At 41.2% G+C, this 22,735-nt stretch overlaps 1 protein-coding gene across 4 annotated transcripts; it reads right to left on the reverse strand.

Annotated features, from left to right (window-relative positions):
- On the reverse strand, positions 1 to 22,630 carry traf3ip1 (TNF receptor-associated factor 3 interacting protein 1). Of its 4 annotated transcripts, XM_034693758.1 has the most exons (16): positions 22,368 to 22,629; positions 19,259 to 19,327; positions 16,778 to 16,939; positions 14,502 to 14,630; positions 13,872 to 14,306; positions 13,720 to 13,791; positions 13,267 to 13,290; positions 12,075 to 12,150; positions 11,865 to 11,885; positions 10,899 to 10,980; positions 9,882 to 9,968; positions 9,543 to 9,678; positions 9,418 to 9,454; positions 8,720 to 8,796; positions 1,625 to 1,842; positions 1 to 950 (listed from the first exon to the last, which is right to left on the reverse strand). In XM_034693758.1, exons 1-16 carry the CDS (start codon positions 22,488 to 22,490, stop codon positions 785 to 787), a joined length of 1,914 nt encoding a protein of 637 aa, XP_034549649.1. In that variant the 5' UTR covers positions 22,491 to 22,629; the 3' UTR covers positions 1 to 784. The 4 variants fall into 4 exon arrangements, with proteins under 4 accessions (XP_034549649.1, XP_034549651.1, XP_034549652.1 ...); XM_034693760.1 differs by lacking the exons at positions 1 to 950; positions 1,625 to 1,842 and adding an exon at positions 3,851 to 3,983 and having other exon boundaries at positions 22,368 to 22,630; XM_034693761.1 differs by lacking the exons at positions 1 to 950; positions 1,625 to 1,842 and adding an exon at positions 4,020 to 4,086 and having other exon boundaries at positions 22,368 to 22,630.
- Positions 22,631 to 22,735: the final 105 nt, after the last annotated feature.

Raw genomic sequence — 22,735 nt, forward strand, 5'->3', positions numbered from 1 at the left:
TTTGATGTGCAAAGTTTTAATCATGTCCGATACATTTCTATCTGTCAGACCACCAGGACCCAAAAAATAAGCCCACGATTTCAAATGTTAATCTTACCATTCCTGTCATCAACCAGCTGAGTGTGACACTGTTAGCATGTGAGGGAGCTTAATAATAGTTGTGGAGCTAGTCCATCGGATCATAGCACATGCATTAGTCATCATGGACAATCATAAAGCCTGCTCAGTACTCCAATTTAACTTCATGAATACAGCACTCAATGATTCCAGAGCCTTTTGAATAAGAAGTGAGGCAATTAAAACAAATGATATAAACTTCCTTTAGATTAACAAGTAAAACCGAGACGGTGGTTGTAACATTTGGTCCAGTGGATGCTGGGCGTACAGCAAAATAGACCTTCATGTAGTCATTTTTTTATGAACTGACACAGTATTAAATAGAACTATCTAGTTTAACATTCAAGTGAGGGGCTGCTCACCGGCTCATTCCACAAAGGCACCATTACAGAAAAGGAAGGGTTAAAGTAAGTGTGCGGAGCAGGAAGGTATTTTTTCATTTCTCATTCATGACTGATGCTAGATAGGGATCAACATCACTTGAATGAGCATGTCTGATATGTTTTGGAGTCCACCTCTAACAAAACCCCTAAAAGTGCTGTGTTTGGTCCCATCGTCTCTGACAACAAATGTTCTTTGATTTATTACGGATGAGAAACCGTTCACTCCTAAATCTTCAGTGCATTTTTTATAAGCTTTTCTTTTGTCAGAGACCTTGTTTCTCACTTCAGGTTTTGGAAGAGAAGTTGATTCCAGTCACCATTTTTTGGATCTTCTCTTCATTTTTCAGTATGTTGGCTTTCACAGCACAGATCTTGTCCTGCTGGTCCTTGATCAGCTGATCCAGCTCAGAGAGTTCTGCCTTTAGAGGCTCCACTGCCCTGTCTGTCGAGCTGCAGCAGAAACAAGCATGGAAGAACAAACATATTACCACAATAGCAGACGCCTCAGGATTGCATTGGGAATTAAGTATTAGAATACCACACTTGCAAGCTCTCTGATCTGTCTCATAGGTTTCTATTAAAGTCAATGTGTTAACTTCCACTGGATCCGCTCCGTTGTGTTCCGGCTGCGTCTCTGATCCAGCAGGTCAGAGCCCTCAGGATCAGATACACAAGACTTCTATTTTTGCCGGATACCGGAGCACGACGCATCAATCTCAACAGAGCAGATGGAGCGGGACAGGAAGTCAGGTTTCACCAAAACAAAATGAAAACATCCGGTTCATTTTCAGAATAAAACACTCTGTGTTATCATTAGATCCTTTTTAACTTAACTATGACAACAAAATGTCATTCAGAGTGGAGCCAGGCCTGGAGTCAACAGGTCAGAGGTTTTCAGAGGACCAGAAAGACAACATGGATGAGGAGGAGGAGGAGGGGAATCCTTGATTCAGTGATTACTGCGGGAAAACCTCGGTCACATGACTCCAGCTGTCTGGCGGTCCTGCTCTGTGCTGCGTTCCAAAAAATGCAACTGTTGGGTGTTGATGAACGAGAGAGCACGGAGCCGGACCGGACACGGATCTGGTGGAAGTCCCGTGTTAATGTTTAAAAGCCAAACTCACCTTTGCTCTTGCAGCAAGGCCTGCACGTGTTCTTTGTTCTCCCGCCGCCAGGTGTTCAGCTCAGCCTGCATGGCGTCCATGTCCTCCTGTATGTAGTCCATGATCTTACCCAGAGGCAGGGTGCTCCTGCACACTGTCTGGATGGATGAGCGGAGCCGCTCTATCTCCCGCGACACCAGGTCCCGCTCTTTCTTCCGAGCTGCTTCAGACACCACGTTCTGAAGCGGATGCAGAGACAACAACAGGTGAGCTGTTGACATTTTTAAAGGAATATCATTTGAAGAGTGAACATGCTGGTATTCAAGGAATGCTTCATTTAATTATACTGGGCGGTTCTTCTTGATCAAAGTCTTAACAGGCCAGGATATAAACTAACATGTTTTCGTATGACCTGCTTGATTAAAACTAAACACTGTGTCTTCCAGCTGTATGAAAACACATAACAATCAATGGAGTGTCCCCAGACCAAAACATAATAAACTCTCTTTAGGAATTCTACCTTAACCAGCAAAGTCTCAGAACCAGAGCAAGGCTGCATTTAGTGGTGTAGGATTTCAAGGCTAAAAATGTTAGCCAGGAATTCTACCAACCTAGCTGTGTATATAAAGATCAAACATGCGGCTGAATTGTGTTGGATAAAGTCGGGGGACTGGTTGGTGAAGGCCTCCAGTGTATGGTGTGCGGTTGGAGGGGGGTTAGTATATCCAAATTACACTCAGTCCCTCGATGGTGAGAAGGAGGCGAAGGTATCAGGGCAGGACCTCCCTTGGCAGGCAGCAAACCCAAGGATGTTTACTCAGCTGGACCACGCAAGGCCTCTGAGTGTGTGTAATGCAAAGCACTCAGTGCGGCAACCCTAAAGCACCATACACACACGCGAGCTAAGCAGAGGTTCAGGCGAAGCATACAGTCGACACACACAGCCCCCACCTGCCTTCTTGGCCTTGTTTATTTTAGTAACAGGCTGTGGCAGTGGGGTTATTTTACCACAGTATTGAGTAACAACTACTACACTTATGCCTCCTTTCAAGTTCAACTTCTGGCCCGATTTATTCTATTTGGCTCCACAGATGGGAGCACCTGCCTTCATGAGGCGGCGGGACTCATATTTGTGACAGTGTGTAAACTAAATGACAGCTTCCTCTTCAAAACACACAGTCTGTCATACAGCCCGCTCGGGTAGCTGGCCACATATGGTTGCACAGCTGGTGCATATATCATTTGCTTTATCGAGACATCTCTTAAAACAAACCAAACAGCTGAGGAATTACAAATTTGAAAAGGAAGCTTGAGAAGACAAGACCACACTGCAGAAATGACATCAAGAGTCATTGTTTCCCATCATTGCTTTTCAGGAAGCAGGCGCAGATTTGTGACAGCCTCAGACCCTGTTACTTATTTGTGGCAGTCCAGAAGTGAAGAAAGAGATGCTTTGGAGCAGAGGTCCCCTGACAAGGTGGGTGGCTTTCCACTGGGCGCTCTGAACCCTGCAGCTAGACAAACACTCTCCGGCTCATTCAGCCTGCCTGGCTGTGGTTTGGTCTGCACTGCCCAGACGGGACCCATGGCTTCAGTCTATTTGCCGTCCTCCTTGCTACCACAGCCCCCCCCCCCTCCCTTCCTCCCTCCCTCTTTCTCTGTTGGAAAATAAAAAACTTGGCGTGAAAACATGACCCTTTGTTCGTGTGCACTCTGTCCGGGTGCATATAAATCACAGCTTTATGGAGGTCCCTGTCGTGGTCTACAAGACCCGTGTGCTCCTAGTTTTCCTTTTTCCTCACCCCGATCACAGAACAATATTTAGACGTGGTGACCGCGGAGGAGCAAGAGGTGAAAGAGGAGGAAGGGGGGCAGGTTTTTATTATCTCAGACAATAATGAAAGCCCAGGGCCTGGGGCAATGGGGAAGACATAGCCTCTAGCTACAGCAAAGAAAAGTGCAGGTGGACTAAGAGATACCTACAGTGTCAAGTTTAACCTTTTCTAGTTAAAGTATATCCAAAAAATCTGAATTGCACTAGTCTTATATTCTTCTTGGGCAGCAACCACGTTGTCGAGTTAAAATCTTTCAACTTCACTCTAAATTCTCTGCCAGGGCCTTCAATGGAGAGACAAATGTGGGGACAGAATTAAGTTCTTGTGGGCGTATTGAAACCCTGAAGGGTACACCACAATGTTAAATTCATCCAGTCATCTAATCAGCTTAATTAGGAAATGCGTGCAAAAATGTGATTTATGGACTGTTTATTAGGATTTTCTGAGGCAAGAGGAAAACATTCTTCAAAGAATCTTCTGACATGAAAAATGGGGAGCAGTCACAGAACCTGTCAGCGGCAGAGAAACCTCCAGGGCATCATTAGCTGGGAAAATAATAATTTAGACACTAGTTGACAGGATGACGGCAAGAAATCAGCATCAGCTTCACTCATTTATTCGCTCATTACTGCGCCATAATCAGATTCCCTTTGGACAAACAGAAGAAGGAGAGACAAATATACACGCTCTGTTACAGCTTCTTCACTCACAATCAAAATGAATCAATTTAAGATTTAGTTAAAAGTTAAAGTTTCCACTGCTGAAGACTTTAAGTCTGCTTGAGTTGCATAATTCATCATGAAAATATACAAATATGAAGACACAGGGTTTGTCAAAGGTTGTATAGATCATTGAAGACTTCATTAAGCAGCAATGAAATGTCTTGGAACTATTCTTTTGGCTACTGGTGTCCATTTAAAGACAATGATGCACATCCTGATGGTTTTCACAATGTGTCCCTGAGAGGTGAGCCAGACAGTGAAGCATAGGATGAGAACTGGCTCTGGAAAATGTTTATGAGTGTCCTTTCTATCTTTCCATAGACGGCCATTTAAAAGTTGAGCGAGATCATAAAAATAGCTCGGAGTCAGTGAGGTGGAGAGGAAAGCTCATGGTAACTGAGGTTACAGGATGTTGTTGTAAGGTCACTGTTGCCCCTTGGGGAGACAACTGAGATCAGGACCTGGGGGCTATGGTGAAAACTTCCCAAGAGACCACTCACTATGCTTTGGTTAAAATTTAAAACTGCACCTTAAACTAGGGATGGGCATTTCAAGCCAAAATACTATTCGATAATCACGAGCATCTATTCGCAGACTAGATGCGAATAGATGCACACACGCACACACAGTAGATATGACATCTGCGTATAGTCTGATTGTTTTATGGAGGGTGAAGTGGGGTTTGATAACACACTGTGGGTGCTTTGGGTGGGCACTTTTCTAAACCTGACCAAATTCTTTCACAAGTCAAAACGACCCCTTCAGAAGTGATATGACTAATGGAATGCCACAGGGCCATTTCCTTGTGTTTCTACAGAAAGCGCTGGATGTTTATGAAGACACAGAGGTCTGCAGAGAGGAGTATTTATTTTCTTGACAATTCTGCAGAGAGTATTCTGGCCCTTCTCCTCCGTGACTCTCACTCAACAGCCATCCATTTGTATGCCACAGGGTTTATTTATACATTACAAGCCTTCATCAAGGCTAATTTGATGGGGGTAAAGAAAAGGGGGGAAACGAGTACACAAAAAAATCTTATGAAAACGCAGCTGCTGCAAGGGGCAGATCCTGTCTAAATAAAAAGAGAAGTATCTTGGAATAATATACAATACCGCCAAGGGGTCATGAGTGGGGTCATCCCCATAAATATACAGCAAATTCTTCAGTCACACACACTGTGGAAGGACATGGCAAAATACAATCATTGGACTGTTTGAGAGTTACTGCTGTTTACATCAGTTCAGTTATGGGGAAGCTGAGTACTGGCATTAACAATAGCAAAAACTAATTTAGTAATGTCAAAGGACATAAATAAAATATGGAGATGATGTAACAAACAGAGTGGATTTTAATAAAATACACAAACTGGTCATGAAGCCAGTGTTAGTCAATTGAACATGACTTAAAATCAGGGCGGCTTGTGACTCATTCAGACGCTGTGTTTTCATAAACTTTGGTGTTTAAGAAAATGAATTGGTACAGCTGAAATTTCCAACCTGTCATACCACATAGAACGAGGAAGCTCAATATTTACATTTTTTACCCTGCGTGTTTTGCCGTGATTACGAGTTAAAAAAGGACGCCATTAAGCTGACCTCTGCACCCTTTCATGTCTGGAAGGAAGTCATTACAGTTCTTTATACAGCTGACGAGGCCAGGCCAATAATGACGGAGGGCTGGACTGAGGAGTGCAGGAATACCTGCTTAAAGCTTCCCATAAAGAGCATACAGGATACCCTGAAATGAAGGTTTGGATCCCTTGAAAACTGAGAAGGCTGCATTAAGATAATTGGGATAAACTCTACAAGGCTGGGCTCGTGTTACTTAAAGAACTCTAATTCTTTAGATGTTGTACAGGTGTGTTTTTGTTTTTGTCTGATTGGCTGGTGTTTTTGAGATTCACCATTTTTAAGATACAGTTGAGGCCAAAATGATTACCCCCCTTGTGAAATCAGATAAAACCCTTGATTCCTCCATGAAAATGACAGTGTTAACGGTGTTTATAGTTTATTTGTTTCCAAAATAACAAAGTCAAAATATTCACTAAGTTTGACTTGGATATTTTATTGATACAATGAATTGAAACAAGAAAAGGTAAAAATGACACGTCCAAAATTATTAGCCCCCTGGCCCTAAGTAGTCAATAGTTTACCCTTTCTGAGCCACACCTGACAACAACCTCTTCCAGTAGTTCTCTACAAGGTTGGCACATGTCCCTTGAGGGATTTTGTCCCATTCTTCCAATGCAAACTGTTCCAGTTGGTCCAAAGTACATGCTTTGTGAGCATGGACATTCACTTTGAGCACCGCCACAGATTCTCCACAGTATTTAGATCTTGACTCTGTACAGGCCACTCCAGGACTTTGGTTTGGTGTCCTTTAAGAACTGTTGGACCAATTTTGACGTATGCTTCCGGTCATTGTCTTGTTGGAAGACCCAACGATAACCTAAGCCTAGACTAAGAACAGAGTTCTTCATATGAGCCCTCAAAATGTTAACATAACTTTATTTTTTCATGATGCCATGCGCCCAAACAAGACTCCCTGTGCCTGAGGCTGCACACAGCTCCACAGTACGATGCTCCCTCCACCATGTTTAACTGTGATGCTCCCTCCACCATGTTTAACTGTGACACTCCTCCAATGTTTAACTGTAGGAACGGTGTTCTTAGGGTTGAAGGACTCTCCCTTTCTTGGCCAAACATAATGAACATCCATGTGCCCAAACAGTTCCATCAGATCAAGGGATGGACTTCCAAAACTCATCTTTACCTTTCAAATGTTTACGGGCAAACCTCAGTCTGGCTCTGATGTGCCGCTCTTTGGGTAAAGGGGTTCTTCTGGGACGATGGTCCTGAAGCCCACTAAGATGAAGATCCCTCACAACTGTGCTCCTTCAAACATCAACTCCAGAGGAGGTCAGGTCAGCAACAATCATCTTGGCAGATGTCCGGGGCTTCTTGCTGACATCTTCAACTACTTTCCTCTCCAAAGTTCTTGAAATCTGTCGTTTTCTACCACACCCAGGTTTGTTTCTAACAGAGTTTGTCTCCTTGTACTTTGAAATGATGTGATGTACAGCTGTTCTAGACACTGTAAAACCCCTGGAAATGGCAGTATAGCCTTCCTCCTTATTACGAGCCTCCATTATCTTCTTTCTGAGCTCAAGACTGATTTCCTTTGTCTTTGGCATGGTTAGTATGAGTAGTCTCTCTCAATAACATGTTCAAGTACCCTGTTTGAAGTCCCTTAAGTAAATCTCAATGCTGTTTGAAAGCTCAGGTGTTGTTAGAAAACCAGCTGACTGCTCAGTGGGGTTTTGAAAGCAAAAATTCCCATGGGGGCTAATATTTTTGACCACCCCATTTTCACTATATTTGATATAAAGCTATCCTAAACATGTATTTTACATTCCAAAATCTACCAAAGCTACTAAAGAACACTGGTGAATGTTTGATTATATCAAGTTTTATCAATGATGCAAACATTTAAGGAAAGTGTTCCATTATTCCTGGGGGGCTAATTATTTTTGTATAAGTAGGGATTTACCTGTTAAACACACTTTACTGAATTCTGGGCCAAAAAAATCCCTGTCAAGTCAAATCAGTTTTCTAGCGGCAAAACTGACAGAACTTCAGGTGTGAGTTACAAGAGATGATGTCTGAGGCCCCAGTGAAGAGGGGATAGATCGGGGGCCTTTCTGCATGAGTGACAGTCCAAAACAGTTCATCCATCAGAGCCAGGGTGGTCAGCAAGGAAGGGATGCTGGGAGGGTATGCCTCAGTGCAGAGGACCACCCAAAGCAGACAGTGTACACCACCTCACACCACAGAGTACAGACCAAACTGTAAGATTCACACTGACTCACACTCCAAATAATGGTGGAAGATGGCTCTGTCTCTGGCTGATAAATAAGCTGACCAAAGGGAATGGATGAGCAACAGCACCGATGAGTCACCTTCAAAAAGAAGCCCTGTTTTGTCTCCAATAAAGTTCAAATTAAAGAGAAGGTGAGAAAAAAGAAGGAAATACACAAGAAAACGAGACGCCTGTGAGTGTTGCATTGCCAATGGAAAACTGTTACAGGCAAATACAGCAGTTTTTAAAACCTCAATGAATGAGAACTGGTTGAGCATTTTCTGTTCCCTGTTCCCACAGAAAAGGAGAGTGAGCATTAAGTGAAAAATGTAAGCATATCTTAGATTTTGAGACACTCCAGAAAACAACCTCATTTTGCTCCAGACATCTTGATGTGCATTTCCCTTGTGTGTGGTCTATACTTGCTTGTCTGGTCATTAGCCCTTTAGCTTCACTGAGGGGGAACATTTCTGTGGTTACAAGGCGGTGCAATTACACCTCTCCCCTCCATTTGTTTATATCTTTCTTTTGATAATAACCAGCATTGCACTAGGCATTTCACTGTGGTTAGCACGCTTGAGTTGGACAACAGATTCAGAAAAAAAGAAACAAAAATCAGCTGATGCCTGATAAAGACTCGGAGAGAACTAGGCCAACACTGCCCTCTACTGGAGATGGAAGAGAACTGAGAATAAACATACCTGTTCTTTGGATTTGGGGGAGGATGGTGATGATTCAAAGTCTTTTTTGGTTTCAAGTATCTTTTTCACAAGGCCACCTTAAAGGAGAGAAACAATGAGAGGAGAGGTGAGGGCAGGGTTTATGTTAGCCGGTTTCACGTGCAGTTGTCCGGCATATAGAGATATCATCGGCCAAAGTGTCCAAAAGTAAAAATGCCAAATACAAATAACCCTATTGCCTATAATTTAAACTGGGGTTTTTCCCTTTAAACTGCATGTGAAAAAGTGGACTAGTCTTATATTTGGAGTCTACACTTTTACATACCAACATTCGTTCATGACCGTGTCGTGAAGCAGCAGGTTTTTTTTTAGTGTCACCCAAACGCCACATGTCGCGTTTACTGATTGACAGCGGCACGGAGAAAACAGTTAGACCTGAATGCTCAAAAACATCAGGAGAACGCTTCAACACTGATGATGGACGAGCAAAAATTTGTGTAACCACAGCTCTTATGTCTGACAGTTATTCTATATGGCCGGATTTCTGGAATATCACCGTCCAAACTGGCCGACGTTAAAAAAGCCTACCGTAAACTTTGGGTGAGGGATCTGTTTTCTTTGACTTTCAGCAAGAAGAAAACAAGGACGACATTCTGGATTTTGCCGATTTAAAAATAAAGAAGAAGAAAAAAAGAAAACAAACATATAAGAAAATATACCGTGTTTGTCTTCACTGTTGAGTTCTTGGGCAGGATCCTGTAACAGAAAACAATAAATATAAATATATAACCAGGGTTTATTTCCCAAGTGGCAAATTGAGCAACTCACTGTTTGTGTCACTTACCGCGTCCATCTCAGGAACATCAGAGGGCAGTTGAGCCGCCTCCTCCACCACAAATTGCTCATCGTCATCCTCTTCATCCTCAGATAGCTTCTTCCCATCCATGATGACTGGTGCTGAGGGCTTGGCACTGGACAGCCTGAGAGACAGACAATGACAACACAGTTACAACACCATAGCAACGCAGGAATATATGGTTTGGTGATGTAGTAGTGATCCGTCTCTTCAGCTGACAGGGAATATTTGTTTTCAAAAAAGCACTTTATATAAAAATAAGATGTTTTTCTTGTTTCCAGGACAAATGAGTCTAATGATATCAGTGAATCAGTGTGATGGAGTCACCTCTCAGCTGGAGTCACATCAGTGGAGCTCTCTTGTCTCTTAACGCGAGGGGGAGCTGGACGAGCACTGCCGGGCCGTGGTATTCTCCTGTTGCATAACAAAGGATAATACATATCAATAAAATAATTGTAAACTTACTTTCTCTGTTTTAAATGAATTTTGACATGCTTTGTATTTTATTCTCAAGACAGCTTTTGCAAACTAAATTCTCACTGTAAAGCTAAGAATATTTATAACAGTAAATCTACATTAACCCAGCAGCATAGCCAATCAACTGAACAGAACTTTCATGACCACCACATCACTCCTGTCTCCACTGGCTACCGGTCAAACTCAGAATCAATTTCAAAATCCTCCTTTACACATTCAAGGCCATCCACAACCTCCCCCCCCCGTACCTGTCTGATCTCCTCCACATCGTCACCCTCTCTCGCTCCCTCAGGTCTTCCTCCTCCCTCCACCTCTCTGTGCCCCCTGCCCGTCTCAGCACCATGGGGAGCAGAGCTTTCAGTCGCTCTGCTCCCCAACTCTGGAACTCACTCCCACCAGACATCTGAAACTCTGACTCACTACCCCTCTTCAAATCAAAACTCAAAACCCATCTGTTTCAAACTGCATTCCCTGCTTAATTTCCACTGCTTCATTTTTAACTTGGTGTTACTTTGCTTGTTGTTTTTATTTATCTTATCATGTTGTTTTATTTATTGTGTTTTAATCTGTCTGTGAAGTGACCTTGAGTGTTTTGAAAGGCGCTTCTAAATAAAATGTATTATTATTATTATTATTATTATGAAGAGTCAAATTGCAAGCATGAAGTCAAATTTGTATTCTACATTAACTCATCTGGATCAGGCCTAGGAGCAAACACACTTTCAGAAGCAAAACTTCCATAGAAGGTTTTTTTTTTTCAATGGGAAGTGTTCTTTTTATAAGTCATGTGTAGCATTGGATTAGCACCCTGTATGGTTACCTCAGAAAATGCATTATAAGAAAGGGTTCAGTGTAGGTTGCACGGACCTTGAGGCAATATCTGATGAGGCACCGGCAGTGTCTCCATTTTCCAGTGGAACAGGTCTCTGGGATAACTGAGCATCTCCTTCTGTAAAAAGAAAACAATGGTTTGCTCTGAGCTCAACATATAGGTGCAAAAATCAAACCAGCCTCAGGATTGTGGAAACGGATGGACTGTTAGAATAAGCACATAACAGTGAGCCTGTATCTTGTTTTAATAGGTTAGTGTTGTGTTGTGTTAGCCATACAATCACAAACATCTTAATTATTATTATATCCATTAACAGCAGCTCCTGTTGTGTTGCACACCTGAGAGTGGAAGTGTATCTCTTTGTTTTTCCACTTCTAATTTCTCTTACTGGATCAAGAGTTTCTTTAAGGACATTTCTCTTCTGGGTGGAGTCAGGAGCAGTTGCTTTGTGATACTATACTAAATGAACAAACCTGATAGACTTGTTTGCATGTTTCTACAAAGAATACCATTGCCTTTCAACACAAAGCATGCCACACAATCACTTGAGGCCTCAATGTAGTGGCCACAAGTGGCTCATTCTTTATATTGAGTTCTCAAGTGATATAAAGTTTACTAAAGTCAAATTCCTTGTGTGTTCAAGCATACTTGGCGAATAAAGCTGATTCTGATTCTGATTCTGATTCTGATATTGCTAATATTTTTGCAATAACAATAGTTATTACAGTCAGAGAGCGGTTACTGCTTTTCTGCCTGTTTTCATTATAAAGATGTACTGCTGTTAGATAGAATAACTAGACATGACTTAATAGGTACATAATGGTTGAGAGCTAAATTTAATTCCTCTCTTTCTTAATATTGAAGCTGGCAAGAATGAATTCCAGTGCATTCAAAATGAAAGCCACAAACTCTGTCAGTATACGTTTTTTGTGTTTGCTGAAACCTTCGGTAATTCTTTTTCTATGCAGCTACAAAAGAACGATGAGGTAGAGACCACTTACCTCCTTCACTGTCAGACTCATCTGTTGGGTACAAAAAAAGAGAGAGCTATTGTTACTGTCCTTTCTGTGCTCTGCCCTATGAGGGTAGTTAAGTCAGTTAAAACCTCTGCTGTGAAGCTCTGTACCTCATAACTGCAGGTTATTTCCCATTGACATGGCAGATAAAAAAATAGGGTGTTGGAGAGAAAAAGAGTTGAAGGGAGGACTTACCTTGACTTCCAATCTTTGGTCTCCTCCTCTGCCCTTTAGCAGATGAAGGCCGAGGTATTCTAGCTGGACTATCAGACTGTTAGAAGATGACAAGAAGGTCAGAGATAAAACATTAGGACATTGAGGAGCCAATTTTGATAGATCACTTTTAAAAGTATTGTATTCATCTTTTATTGAGTCTATTTTAACTTTTGCGATGACCTCTTGGTTTGGTAACCTCAGCACTTCTAACAAAAACAGGCTGGGTTATATCGTCAAAGTCTGCCAAAAGATTGTTGCCACTAATCTTAATGATCTTGGCCATCTTGACCAATTGAGCGCCACTCAGAAGGCAAAGGCCATCCTCGAAGACCCTCACCACCCCCTTCATTCAGAGTTTAGACCTTTGGCAACAGGGAGGAGGTTCCCTTATACCAAGAGGGCCAGATCTAACAGCATTTGTGCCCTCAGCTGTTGGGTTTTTAAACAAGCTGTAGGGTTGCTGTTGCCATTCCACATAGGATTGTGGTACCTTTGGTCTCATATGCAGAAAAAATGATGTCATCCATGGAGTTATATTTATTATGTGTATTGCTTGTGTGTATATGATGTGTGTGGGAACTACTGTTGCACACCAAATTGCCCCTTGGGGACAATAAAGCTTTTCCAAATCCAAATTCAAATCTGTGTGCAACCATTCATATTTTTTATCCTGTTTCTTAGGTAAGCTTCAGTCACACTGAGGTATGATTAAGTGCTATCAAGCATACATTCACGGATGCACTCTTCCGTGTAAATTACAAAAGTTCTAACACAAGGAGAGGGAAGTTCAATAAACACTCCTGTCTAATTTCTCTAATGAATCAGTTACGGAATATGTGAGGTTAATCAATGACCAATACCGGGTGTGTCAAGGAGTAAAGTAACTCATCCAGGTAATTTGCCTTTCTATAACTTGCAACCCCGAAAGCGGTCTTTCTAGTATGACAGGTGGTGAATTGAAATATAGGAGTCTCTGGGGATTTAATAGCTTAAAATAGAAACTGTACTCTGTTTCTGAATATTGGAGGCTCAAATCCAATGGCTAACAGTATTCAAACAATGAGACTATTAGATTGTAATTTCATTGTTAGCCACTCAATGTTGTTGACTCAGTATTTGACAAGGAGAAAGAGTCATTGACTCACTACGATGATATTATATCAGAACTTACCTGGTTATCACCTTCTTCTATGGGCTGCAGAGGCAAAGAGAGCAACATTACACCCTGCACTTAACAGTCACATTCAAGAGGATAATAAAGGCAAGCTGAGTCTATTAAATACTACACCTCAAATAAGCACTGTGCTAAGCAGGCAACCACCCTGGCCTCAGGGGTAGGTAGGAATAACATCTCCACATTACATATATTAGTATACAAGTTTATATTTGACTCTGTACTGCTCCAGGTTGCTTAGGTTCCTTTTAAAAAAGGTCAAAACTTAGAGAATAAATCACAATTATATTTAAAATGTCAAGTTTAATTTAACAGGCAACATCGTTAGCATGTTTGCTAAAAAAAAAAAAAAAAAAAGAGTTGACCAATTTGACAGGTAGGCAATTCTGTCACCCTGATTAAAAAGATGGTCCATATTATTTGATTACTCTGCTTAATGATGACACTTACTGCTGGCACAGGTTTGGCTGTCTTGCTGGGCTCATCCATGCCGCCTTGTTGTGGCTCCTCTGACACTCTGACCTGAGCACAAAAGTTGAAAAAAGGTCAATAATTGAATCTGTTGCTATCATTGATGATCCGTGTAGGGTTAAGTAAAATACCTTGCTATTGTCGCTCTCTCCATTTTTGTTCCTCTCTTCCCCCTGTTTGTGCCGCTCTCTGTCCTTCTCCCGCTCTTTATCTCTGTCTCTCCGTTTGTCTTTGTCTCTTTCCTGATCTCTGTGAGAATCTCTATCTCTCCTCTTTTCTCTGTCTTTGTCTCTCTCCTTGTCTCGATCCCTCTCTCGGTCTTTCTCCTTGTCCCTGTCTTTCACTCGTCCTTTGTCTCTATCCCTGTCTCGATCCCGGTCACGGCTCTTGTCTTTGTCTCGATCTTTGCCTTGGTGGTCCGGTTCACTGCGGCGGTGCTTGTCGGAGCGTTCTCTGTCTCGGTGGGGTTCTTTCTCTCCATCTCTGCGTCGACCATCCTGCTCTTTGGGCTGGTCTGGGTCTTTCTGGTCCCGGCTCCCACTGCGCTCTGTAATCCTTTTCTTCTCCTGGAGTGTTTCAAACAAATACAAAGTGTGAGTACTGGATGGAAGTCATTGTTACACACTAGGAAACCCATCAATTGGTCATCCTTTCTTTTTTAACCCAGGCTTGTGCAACTTAGTGCTAACACAGACAGTAAATGAGTGACACTACACAGGATAAAACAATCTGTACCACAGTTTAACAATGAAGACCCTCACCTCTCTCTCAGGATGACGTTCACGTCCCTCCCTGTTCTCCTTGTCCTGGGACCTGGAGGTGCTGGCCTTGGTTTTAATGTCCACTTTTTCTCCTGCAAGCACTCGCTTCACTGCATCTTCACTTGACAACTGCAGATCAAATACAGGGGAGTCTTTCTATTTATGACAACAACTATAATATAGAACCATGATGATATATTAACTGTTTTCTAACTATTCAACAAAGAAGAAAACACATTGAACAGAGGAGTTTCCTTTAAAACAGAATACCTGGGTTCCAGTCATGATGGGAAGCATCTGTTCTTCTAAAGTTTTCAGATAAACACTAAAACTGTTACAGTTAGTGAAGGAGCTACTCTAAGTAGTATTCATCCTCTGTGGAGGGAGCAACTTTCTCAAGGACATTTTTGCCATTGCTGATTGTTTCGTGTTCTGGTGTAAATTTGTAATAGTTACATTAAAATAGGGACGCACTGAAATGAAAATTCTTGGCCGAAACTGAAATCCGAAAATGAGGAAACCAAGGCTGAAAACCGAAACACTGAAATAAATGATTATGCCAATTATTAGTACCATTGCATTCATGGCTCTGACTGTGTTCTCACCTCACTAACATCAAGGATCTCATTGAACATATCAGACAACGAGGGTGCATGCCCCTCATCTGGTTCAGAGTATCCAAGTAAGCATCCAAGTAATGATCTTTATAACACGGATCAAGTACAGTCGTGATGAAGTGCAGAGGATCTGAATAGATCTCAGTGAAACGTGTGCTGAGAGACTCTGAGAGTGTACTTTTCATTGTTTTCACTCCGTGGTCTGTCTCAACCTCTTTGCTTAGAAGACGCTTTAGTGCTGCAGTTAAAGGAAGAATGGCTGCAGACATGTTGGCCCTTATCCAGACAAGCGCATACTGGCCGTGGTTTTTGCTTGCATCGAGGCACCGAAATTTTCGGTGGACGAATTTTCAGTGCATCCCTACATTAAAACCTACTTGCTATCTCTATCCCAGCTGTGACCAGAAAGCAGACAGCAAAGACTTGCATAAAACATGAGGCACATAGATTTAAAGCACCAACACTGATTATATAGAATAAAATCAAACAGCAGTTTAGAGAGTAACTAACCCCCAGGCACCAGCTCATCTGTTTGCATTCCTCCTCCAGGGTTCAATTAAAGTATTTCAAGACCTCCCTGAGGTAGTAAGACTGCTCTGAAAAATGACACTCTGCTTTTTTATGTATGTTTATTTACTTTAACAAGAAAACATAAAAAATATCAACTATTAAATTATTTATTAATGATTAATTATTCATTTATAAATAAGACAAGATATTCCTTTACTCGTCCCACGACGGGAAAATTCAAGAGCTGGGGTTGGTAGTCAGATTTAGATCCACTTTTTGTTATACTAGTTAAAATTATCTTTATGTCCTGATGTCAATCAATACATAATGTGTTCTTAAAAAAGAGGTAAAAAAAGCTGCTATCTATCCATCCATCCATCTTCTTCCGCTTCTCTGGGTCCGGGTCGCGGGGGCAGCAGCCTCAGCAGGGAAGCCCAGACACTCCTCTCCCCGGCCACTTCCACCAGCTCTTCTGGGAGGATACCGAGGCACTCATTTTGGCCGCTTGAATTCGCAATCTCGTTCTTTTGGTCACTACCCACAGCTCGTGACCATAGCTGCTATCTACAGCCGGAGTAAACCTGGGAAAACACCAACCAATCCCTGCCATCAGGAGCCAAACGATGAAACCAATCAAATCCCGTCCTGCCGTTCTGCCCGCCTCCTGCAGAGCGTACATTTCATGTTTGTTTGTGTTTTTAACTTTCACTATGAGAATGTTTTGGTGTTTTCTTACCACTGAGTGAGACATGAGTTGACGTAGTGCAAAACACAAACCATGTGCTGAGGACCGGTTTTGAATCAGTCACCATCATATGGTCGTGAATCAGCGGCGCTCGTGCATGTGAGCGGGGGCGTCATTTTGGTCCGAAGGGAGGAGGGGAGAGTTTAGACAAAGTCATTCATGCTAGTTTTCCGTGACTACCAACCCTAGCTTTAAGACAGGATCACTAGTGTTTTTATGATATACCATTCAGCTCTTCAGCTCTTCAGCTCTTCAGCTCTGTGTGTGTGTGTGTGTGTGTGTGTGTGTGTGTGTGTGTGTGTGTGTGTGTGTGTGTGTGTGTGTGTGTGTGTGTGTGTGTGTGTGTGTGTGTGTGTGTGTGTGTGTGTGTGTGTGTGTTTGTGTGATCTCTCAGGAGTACAGACCTTATTGAGGCAACACTTGGCCATGGCCTGCAGCATCTCATTGGTTTTCTCTGGCTCATGGCCGGCTACGATACGTGCTGGTTTTGCTGCTAGGGGCTCACCGCTCACCAGCATCACCACATCTATTGCTTTCTGGAGGAAGACTATCTTTGAATCCTTATCCTGGATGGAAAAAAGATACTGTGGTGAACCGGAGAATTCACAGGGGATACAGGACACAGGATTTAGCTGTTAAAAGTAAAGGTGCTTCAATGGGAGTTAGTCTCCACAATCTAAAATGAATAATCCTTGAACTCTAATCCCTCTCCTCCTATTTTGACTTGCACTGTCGAAACCTTGAAGATAATGAGCAACAAATAATAAAAGTGACTACTGTTTTTATAGTGTGATGGCTTTCTGAGCATCAAAAAAAAAAATTTAGAGGTACATCATTCATTTAGTGTTGGATTTTGTTGATTTAATTTATCAGTACTTTGATTTTATTATTGCTAGGGTGTAAGTAAAACCGTCCCTGTTCCAAACCAATGACCCGGCTAAGCAGTGCTTCTAGTCTATCAGCCAGCTGCATCTGAGAAGTCTGCCAACTGTGTAACATAAGGACTTGTAGCCTGTGCAACCACCTGGCCCTTCTGTATAACATCTGATAATAAGGCTGGCCTTTCTATTGAGTAACATGGCCTCATACAGGTATACAATAAAGGAAATTAATGAAATACAAACACATTTGAAAAGAGTAGGCTCAATGCAACACATTATAGATTTGGATTAAGGTTTAGCTTTATTAAGCACGAGTAAGGATGATTGCTTGAATTTAGAGAGGGCTTGAAGTTGCTGATAATAGCTTTCATTTTGTGGTTGTTGTTTCTTTCTTTCACTTGGTTCCCCTGACTCAGTTTAACATAAGACATCCCTACTTAAATAATACATACCAGAACCAAACCAAGTAGTATCAAGAATAGTGCTGAGCGATATTGAAAATGATGTTATCACAATAAAATATTTAATATCAGTCGATATCGATAATTATCATGATAAATATCAAATCATTATTTTATTTAAATGTAAAGTCAGATTTTTGCTCCTGAGTGAAAGTTGAAGAAATCAGACAGTTTGTTAGTTTGTATCTGGATTTAGTTTCTGATGAACTTCTTGAATCCATCATTTCTGACGGTGCTAACAGGAAGCAGGTCTTTAATGGAAGATGAGATTTTTGTGAAGTTTTAGTTTGTAGATTCTTATTTTTCTCAGGTTGAGCTTATTTCAATAATTTGATTTAAATTTACAACAAATATCAAATTGTATTCTGTGTATCAGTTAATAGAGTATTGTTTTGAGTTGTGCTCTCCCCTTTAAGATTACTAAGGCAGAGTGATGTTGTTTCCCACAGTGCAGTGAATGCATCACGGTTATTCAGTGTTCAGTTGTCCTACGGTCGTGGTGGACATTAAATGTGTTCACAGCAGAAGTTGTCTCTGTGCTCTTCCTTTACCCACATCCTGAAAGTAGATTTAATGAAGTGTAAGAAGTTAATAGTTAACACAGAGTCGACACAGTGTCAGACTAACGACTCTGCTTTGAGCTGGGAGGTTTGGAGTTTTCTTCAGTGTTGCTGTCCCTCGTCTCAGCTGTGTTTACATTCAGCTCTGAATGTCTTTAAGCCCCGCCTACCTCTCTTCCTGCAACATGATTGGCTGTTCAATGCCGTCTTCTTCTTCTGTCTAATGTTGGGTGGCAACTAGCGTTTAAGGCTCATTAGCGCCCCCTCCATTTTAAGTGGGTGTAATTACATTTATTTACATCGAATTTTTATTGAACATATTTTATATTTATATCGAGAAAAATTATATCACGATAATTATCGTTATTGAATTATCGCCCAGCACTAATCAAGAACAAAGTATTCTACTGAATCAAACATTAGATTTCAAAATATGCTGATTCTACTACGTTGTCAACAATATGTTTTAAAAAGCACCTTTACTGTTTAATCAGCTTATCAAACTCTCTTGAAAGGCCTACAGCACAATGATATGAGAAAACAATATTTACTTCTAGATAAGATAACTAAACTTGAACACCATCTTATTCCAGTTTCCATTGTACAGCCTTCCATTTTCCTCACCAGCAGACTAAGCTCTAAAACCACAGACTTGAGTTCTGACACCTTGGCAGACACTCTTAGTTATGTTCTGCCAGATCCTCCCGCTCAGTGCGTCTTACAGTGTAAAGTTACCCCCGACACAAACACACTCAAACACATTTAGACACACACACACACACACAGACTCACTGATGTAACACACAGATCTTACACATATAACAGGCTTCGACTAAATTCATATTCAAGCACATTACCAAGACCAGTGAAAACAAGAAGACTGTTGGCAACCAGCAGCCTCATTAGTTGTTAGTAGTTGAAGGCCAGAGGGAACTAAATATAGCCAAACACTTCAACACAGTGTGCGGTGTATAAATACTTACCTTAACGTTATCAGACTTCAATTCATTTTCTCCGTACAGGCCTTTCATGAAGCCGGTGGCCTTGATAATCTGAAATAAAGGTTCAAACTCTGTGAGATTAATTTGCTTTTAATACCGTTTTGTACCTTAAACTTAAAAATACACACTGAAAACAACCAGCTTAACACAGCATCAGCTCTACAGTGGACAGCTTACATTCAACCCACACTACTGAAACGTCTCCATTTGATTTCCCTATATGCAGCATCAGTGCTTTATTCTGAAACCACATTCAAACTTGAGCTTTGCAGGTTTAGGTATGCATATGAATCACTATAGATTTGAGACTATCCTATTAATCAATCAAGCTTTACTTATATAGCACCTTTCACAAATCAAATTCAACCCAAAGTGCTTTACAGCAACTGAAAACAAGACAGAAGCAGAAATAAAATAATGGCAAGACAAAAAAAAAGCAAAAAAGGATAAAAAAAATTGTAATTAAAAATAAGTTAAAGCATCAAATTAATATTAAGCACATAAATAGTTAAAATAAATAAATAAGAAAGGGTCACAATAAGGGTTGAAAAATAAAATTAAGGCTAAAAATTAAAAAAAAGTAATGAAATTGTTCAACCCTACATCAAAGCCAGACTGAATCAATACGTTTTGAGTTGACATCTAAAAGTCTGAATATCTCCAGAATATTAAAGGAAAAAATAAAAAGTCAATGCAATGTTTCTAATTCATCATTACTTAGAATAACATTGTGGCCTTGTTAGTTCAGTACAAAATTCTTCAATATCTATGAGGGAATTTAAATTGTCTGCTAATTTGTGCCGGCAAACACAATACTAATCAGATGAAAGGAGTCACACATGCCAACACGCCTGACTTTATCAAATATACATGAACATACAGTGAAATGTTAGACTCCTCAACAGACGGAGAGTGAGAATGAGGTCTCACCTTGGGTTCGAAAGGTGAAACAGATTTTGCTGTGCTTAACACTGTGTGTCAAAGGGTTCTGTTATGTAATGACAATGAAGGGACATATAGTCAGTTAACATCTGTTTCATCATGTAGGTTTAAAACGGGTTTCTGGAAGTGTACTTTTCTCACTATTTACTATCTGATGGTGATTATGCTGCTGGCATTATAATGCTTAATATACTGTATTATAATTATCTTTGCCATATCATATTATGTTATATTACATTATTATTGTAACTACAACTCATGGTCATATTACATACCCATATATATTTTTATTTATTGCTTAATCTATCATTACCAACCATAATCACACCATGTCAACCTGTCACTACTGAAACATTTTCAATACTGCCTGTAATCACTGCTATTTAATCTAAATTCCATTGTAACATTGTATATATCTAAATTGTATTCCAGCTTTATTTATCTATTTTTATTTGTACTTATTACACTTTGTCCCCTCTTTTGTACTCAGCCCAATAAGAATTTAGACTTTATTGTCCCCTTGGGAAAATTATTTTCCACAGCACCCTCTGCGTTTCCACAGACATAGACAAAGACATTCAAGAAAAACATACATTGCTCAACTCTACTAAACAAACTATCAGCAGAGGCATCAACACTCAAACAGAGAAAGTAGTGTTATTCAGCGAGGCCTGTTGTTCAGGGTCCCTGTAACAGCAGGGATCAGGCTTTTGCTGAGGCGAGCCCTTCTGCACCTCAGTACCCTGTACCTGCGCCCTGAGGGGAGTGGGATGAGGTGGGTGTTTCGTGGATGTGTGATGTCCTATTCTATTGAGGTTGCGATGCATCTGAAGGCCCTGTTGTTTAAGTCTGTGAGGTTTGGTGTGGGGAGACCGATTATTTAAGTAGCTGTAGTAGTTATGCATGTGAGTTTGGCCTTGTTTTTAACAGATAACACGTTGAAGAAGCAGGTGGAACAGTACAGGAGGATGAAATGGATCATGCTTTGATTCAGCAGCAGGAGGAGACGGGAGAAATGAGGGGTATCTGACTGTTCCTGATCTGGGAATGACAGCTGCTATGTAAGGGATAATGTATGGTTAGCAGGCTGTTATTGGAAAAAGAATCCTGACAGGGTGAGACAAGACCCTGACGCGAAGCGGAGGGGTCTTATCCCGCTTATTTCCCGGCCACTAACTTCCAATACAAACACGTTGTCAGAAACATTGATTAAAGGTGATTTTATTGATTTAAATGATTTATGTTTACAGTTTTTTTGAAATAGTCCCAGTGATTCCTAGTCAGTGATTGTTCCATGGTGATGGATTCTTCTCTGCCTGTTAAATGTGTCTGAACTCTTTTCTGTGGATTGATTTGACATGACGTGTGATCAGTTTGTTTCTGGTGTTGCTCATGTTAGTGAAAGTTAATAACCCTGTCAAGGGGTTTTGATCAATCAGAATCAAGCTTCTTACACAACCAAAAGATCAGTAAGAAAGCCGGGTCATAAGGCTTGCTTGATCCTAACTCTTGAGAATTCAGGATATTGTACTGTAAAGTCCATCACTGACTCCCCTCAATGAAAAACAAAGTTTTAATTCAATCACCAATGTCTTTGACTTGTTTTGTTAGCAGCTCTAAAGACTACAAACACAAACCGTGATTATTATCACAAAGCCAAGTTGTGATACACTGGTCATTTGGTTATAATAGAACTGTCAGCTAACAATATAGAGTGATAGTTATGTAACAGTGAGCAGAATCTGTTTGTTGACTCTCCTGTGGGCTCAGGTCGTGCCTAGCAACTACACGACGCCATACACGATGCTAGTTAGCTCTAATTTAGTGGGCATGATTTCTTTTAACTGCTACAATGGAGTTAGCAGCTCCCTCTTTAGTTGACAGTTCTAGTGAAAGGTTGAGCTGCTCGATGAAACATATTAGTGACTCCCGGTGTGTTGTAGAGATGTAAAGATGCAGAATGTTCCTGCGAAGTTAATATTAGCTCACAGAGAGAGTTAGCTTAGTTCATGCTAACGCAGGCTATAAGCCAGCTAACCAGCTCTCCTCTGTGTGTTTAAACCACAGCTAGCGTTCAACGTGTCAGAGAGAGGGGTGGAGGAGATTTACATTGACAGTTTCATCAGTTTACCAGAGTTAACAGGCTCACCTCACTGAAGATGTCGTGTAAGTATCTGAAGGGCGGCTTGGTGAGCAGTTTCTCCGTGAGAGGAGGTTTCTTGATCACTTTGCCCAGAGTGTCCTGAGTCTTCTTCACCACGGACCCGTTCATGGCAGCAGAATAACCTCAGGGCCAGAGTTTCACTGCAGACTACAAAGACTGAGAGATGCAGAAATAAAGTAGGAGTCCCTCTCTGTCGTCTGGTTGCTATGTCAATATCCTGCAATCCCACAGTGCATCAGTCATGAGGACTGCGCCTGCGCGGGAGACTTAAGAGTCAAGCGCTTCTTGTGACCATAGCAACAACTAACAATGTGCAACAAAAAAGAGCTCAAGGGGTGAAGATAGATAGATAG

Source organism: Notolabrus celidotus, chromosome 10 (genome assembly GCF_009762535.1).
Source record: "Notolabrus celidotus isolate fNotCel1 chromosome 10, fNotCel1.pri, whole genome shotgun sequence".
NCBI lineage: Eukaryota > Metazoa > Chordata > Actinopteri > Labriformes > Labridae > Notolabrus > Notolabrus celidotus.

Coding starts and splice junctions, on each gene's coding strand:
- traf3ip1 (XM_034693758.1), bottom strand. CDS start 22,490: ATGAACGGGTCCGTGGTGAAGAAGACTCAGGACACTCTGGGCAAAGTG. Junction 13,792..13,871: donor GAGAGAGCGACAATAGCAAG/GTATTTTACTTA, acceptor TTTTGTGCTCAG/GTCAGAGTGTCAGAGGAGCC. Junction 1,843..8,719: donor CCCCCAAATCCAAAGAACAG/GTATGTTTATTC, acceptor CATCCGCTTCAG/AACGTGGTGTCTGAAGCAGC.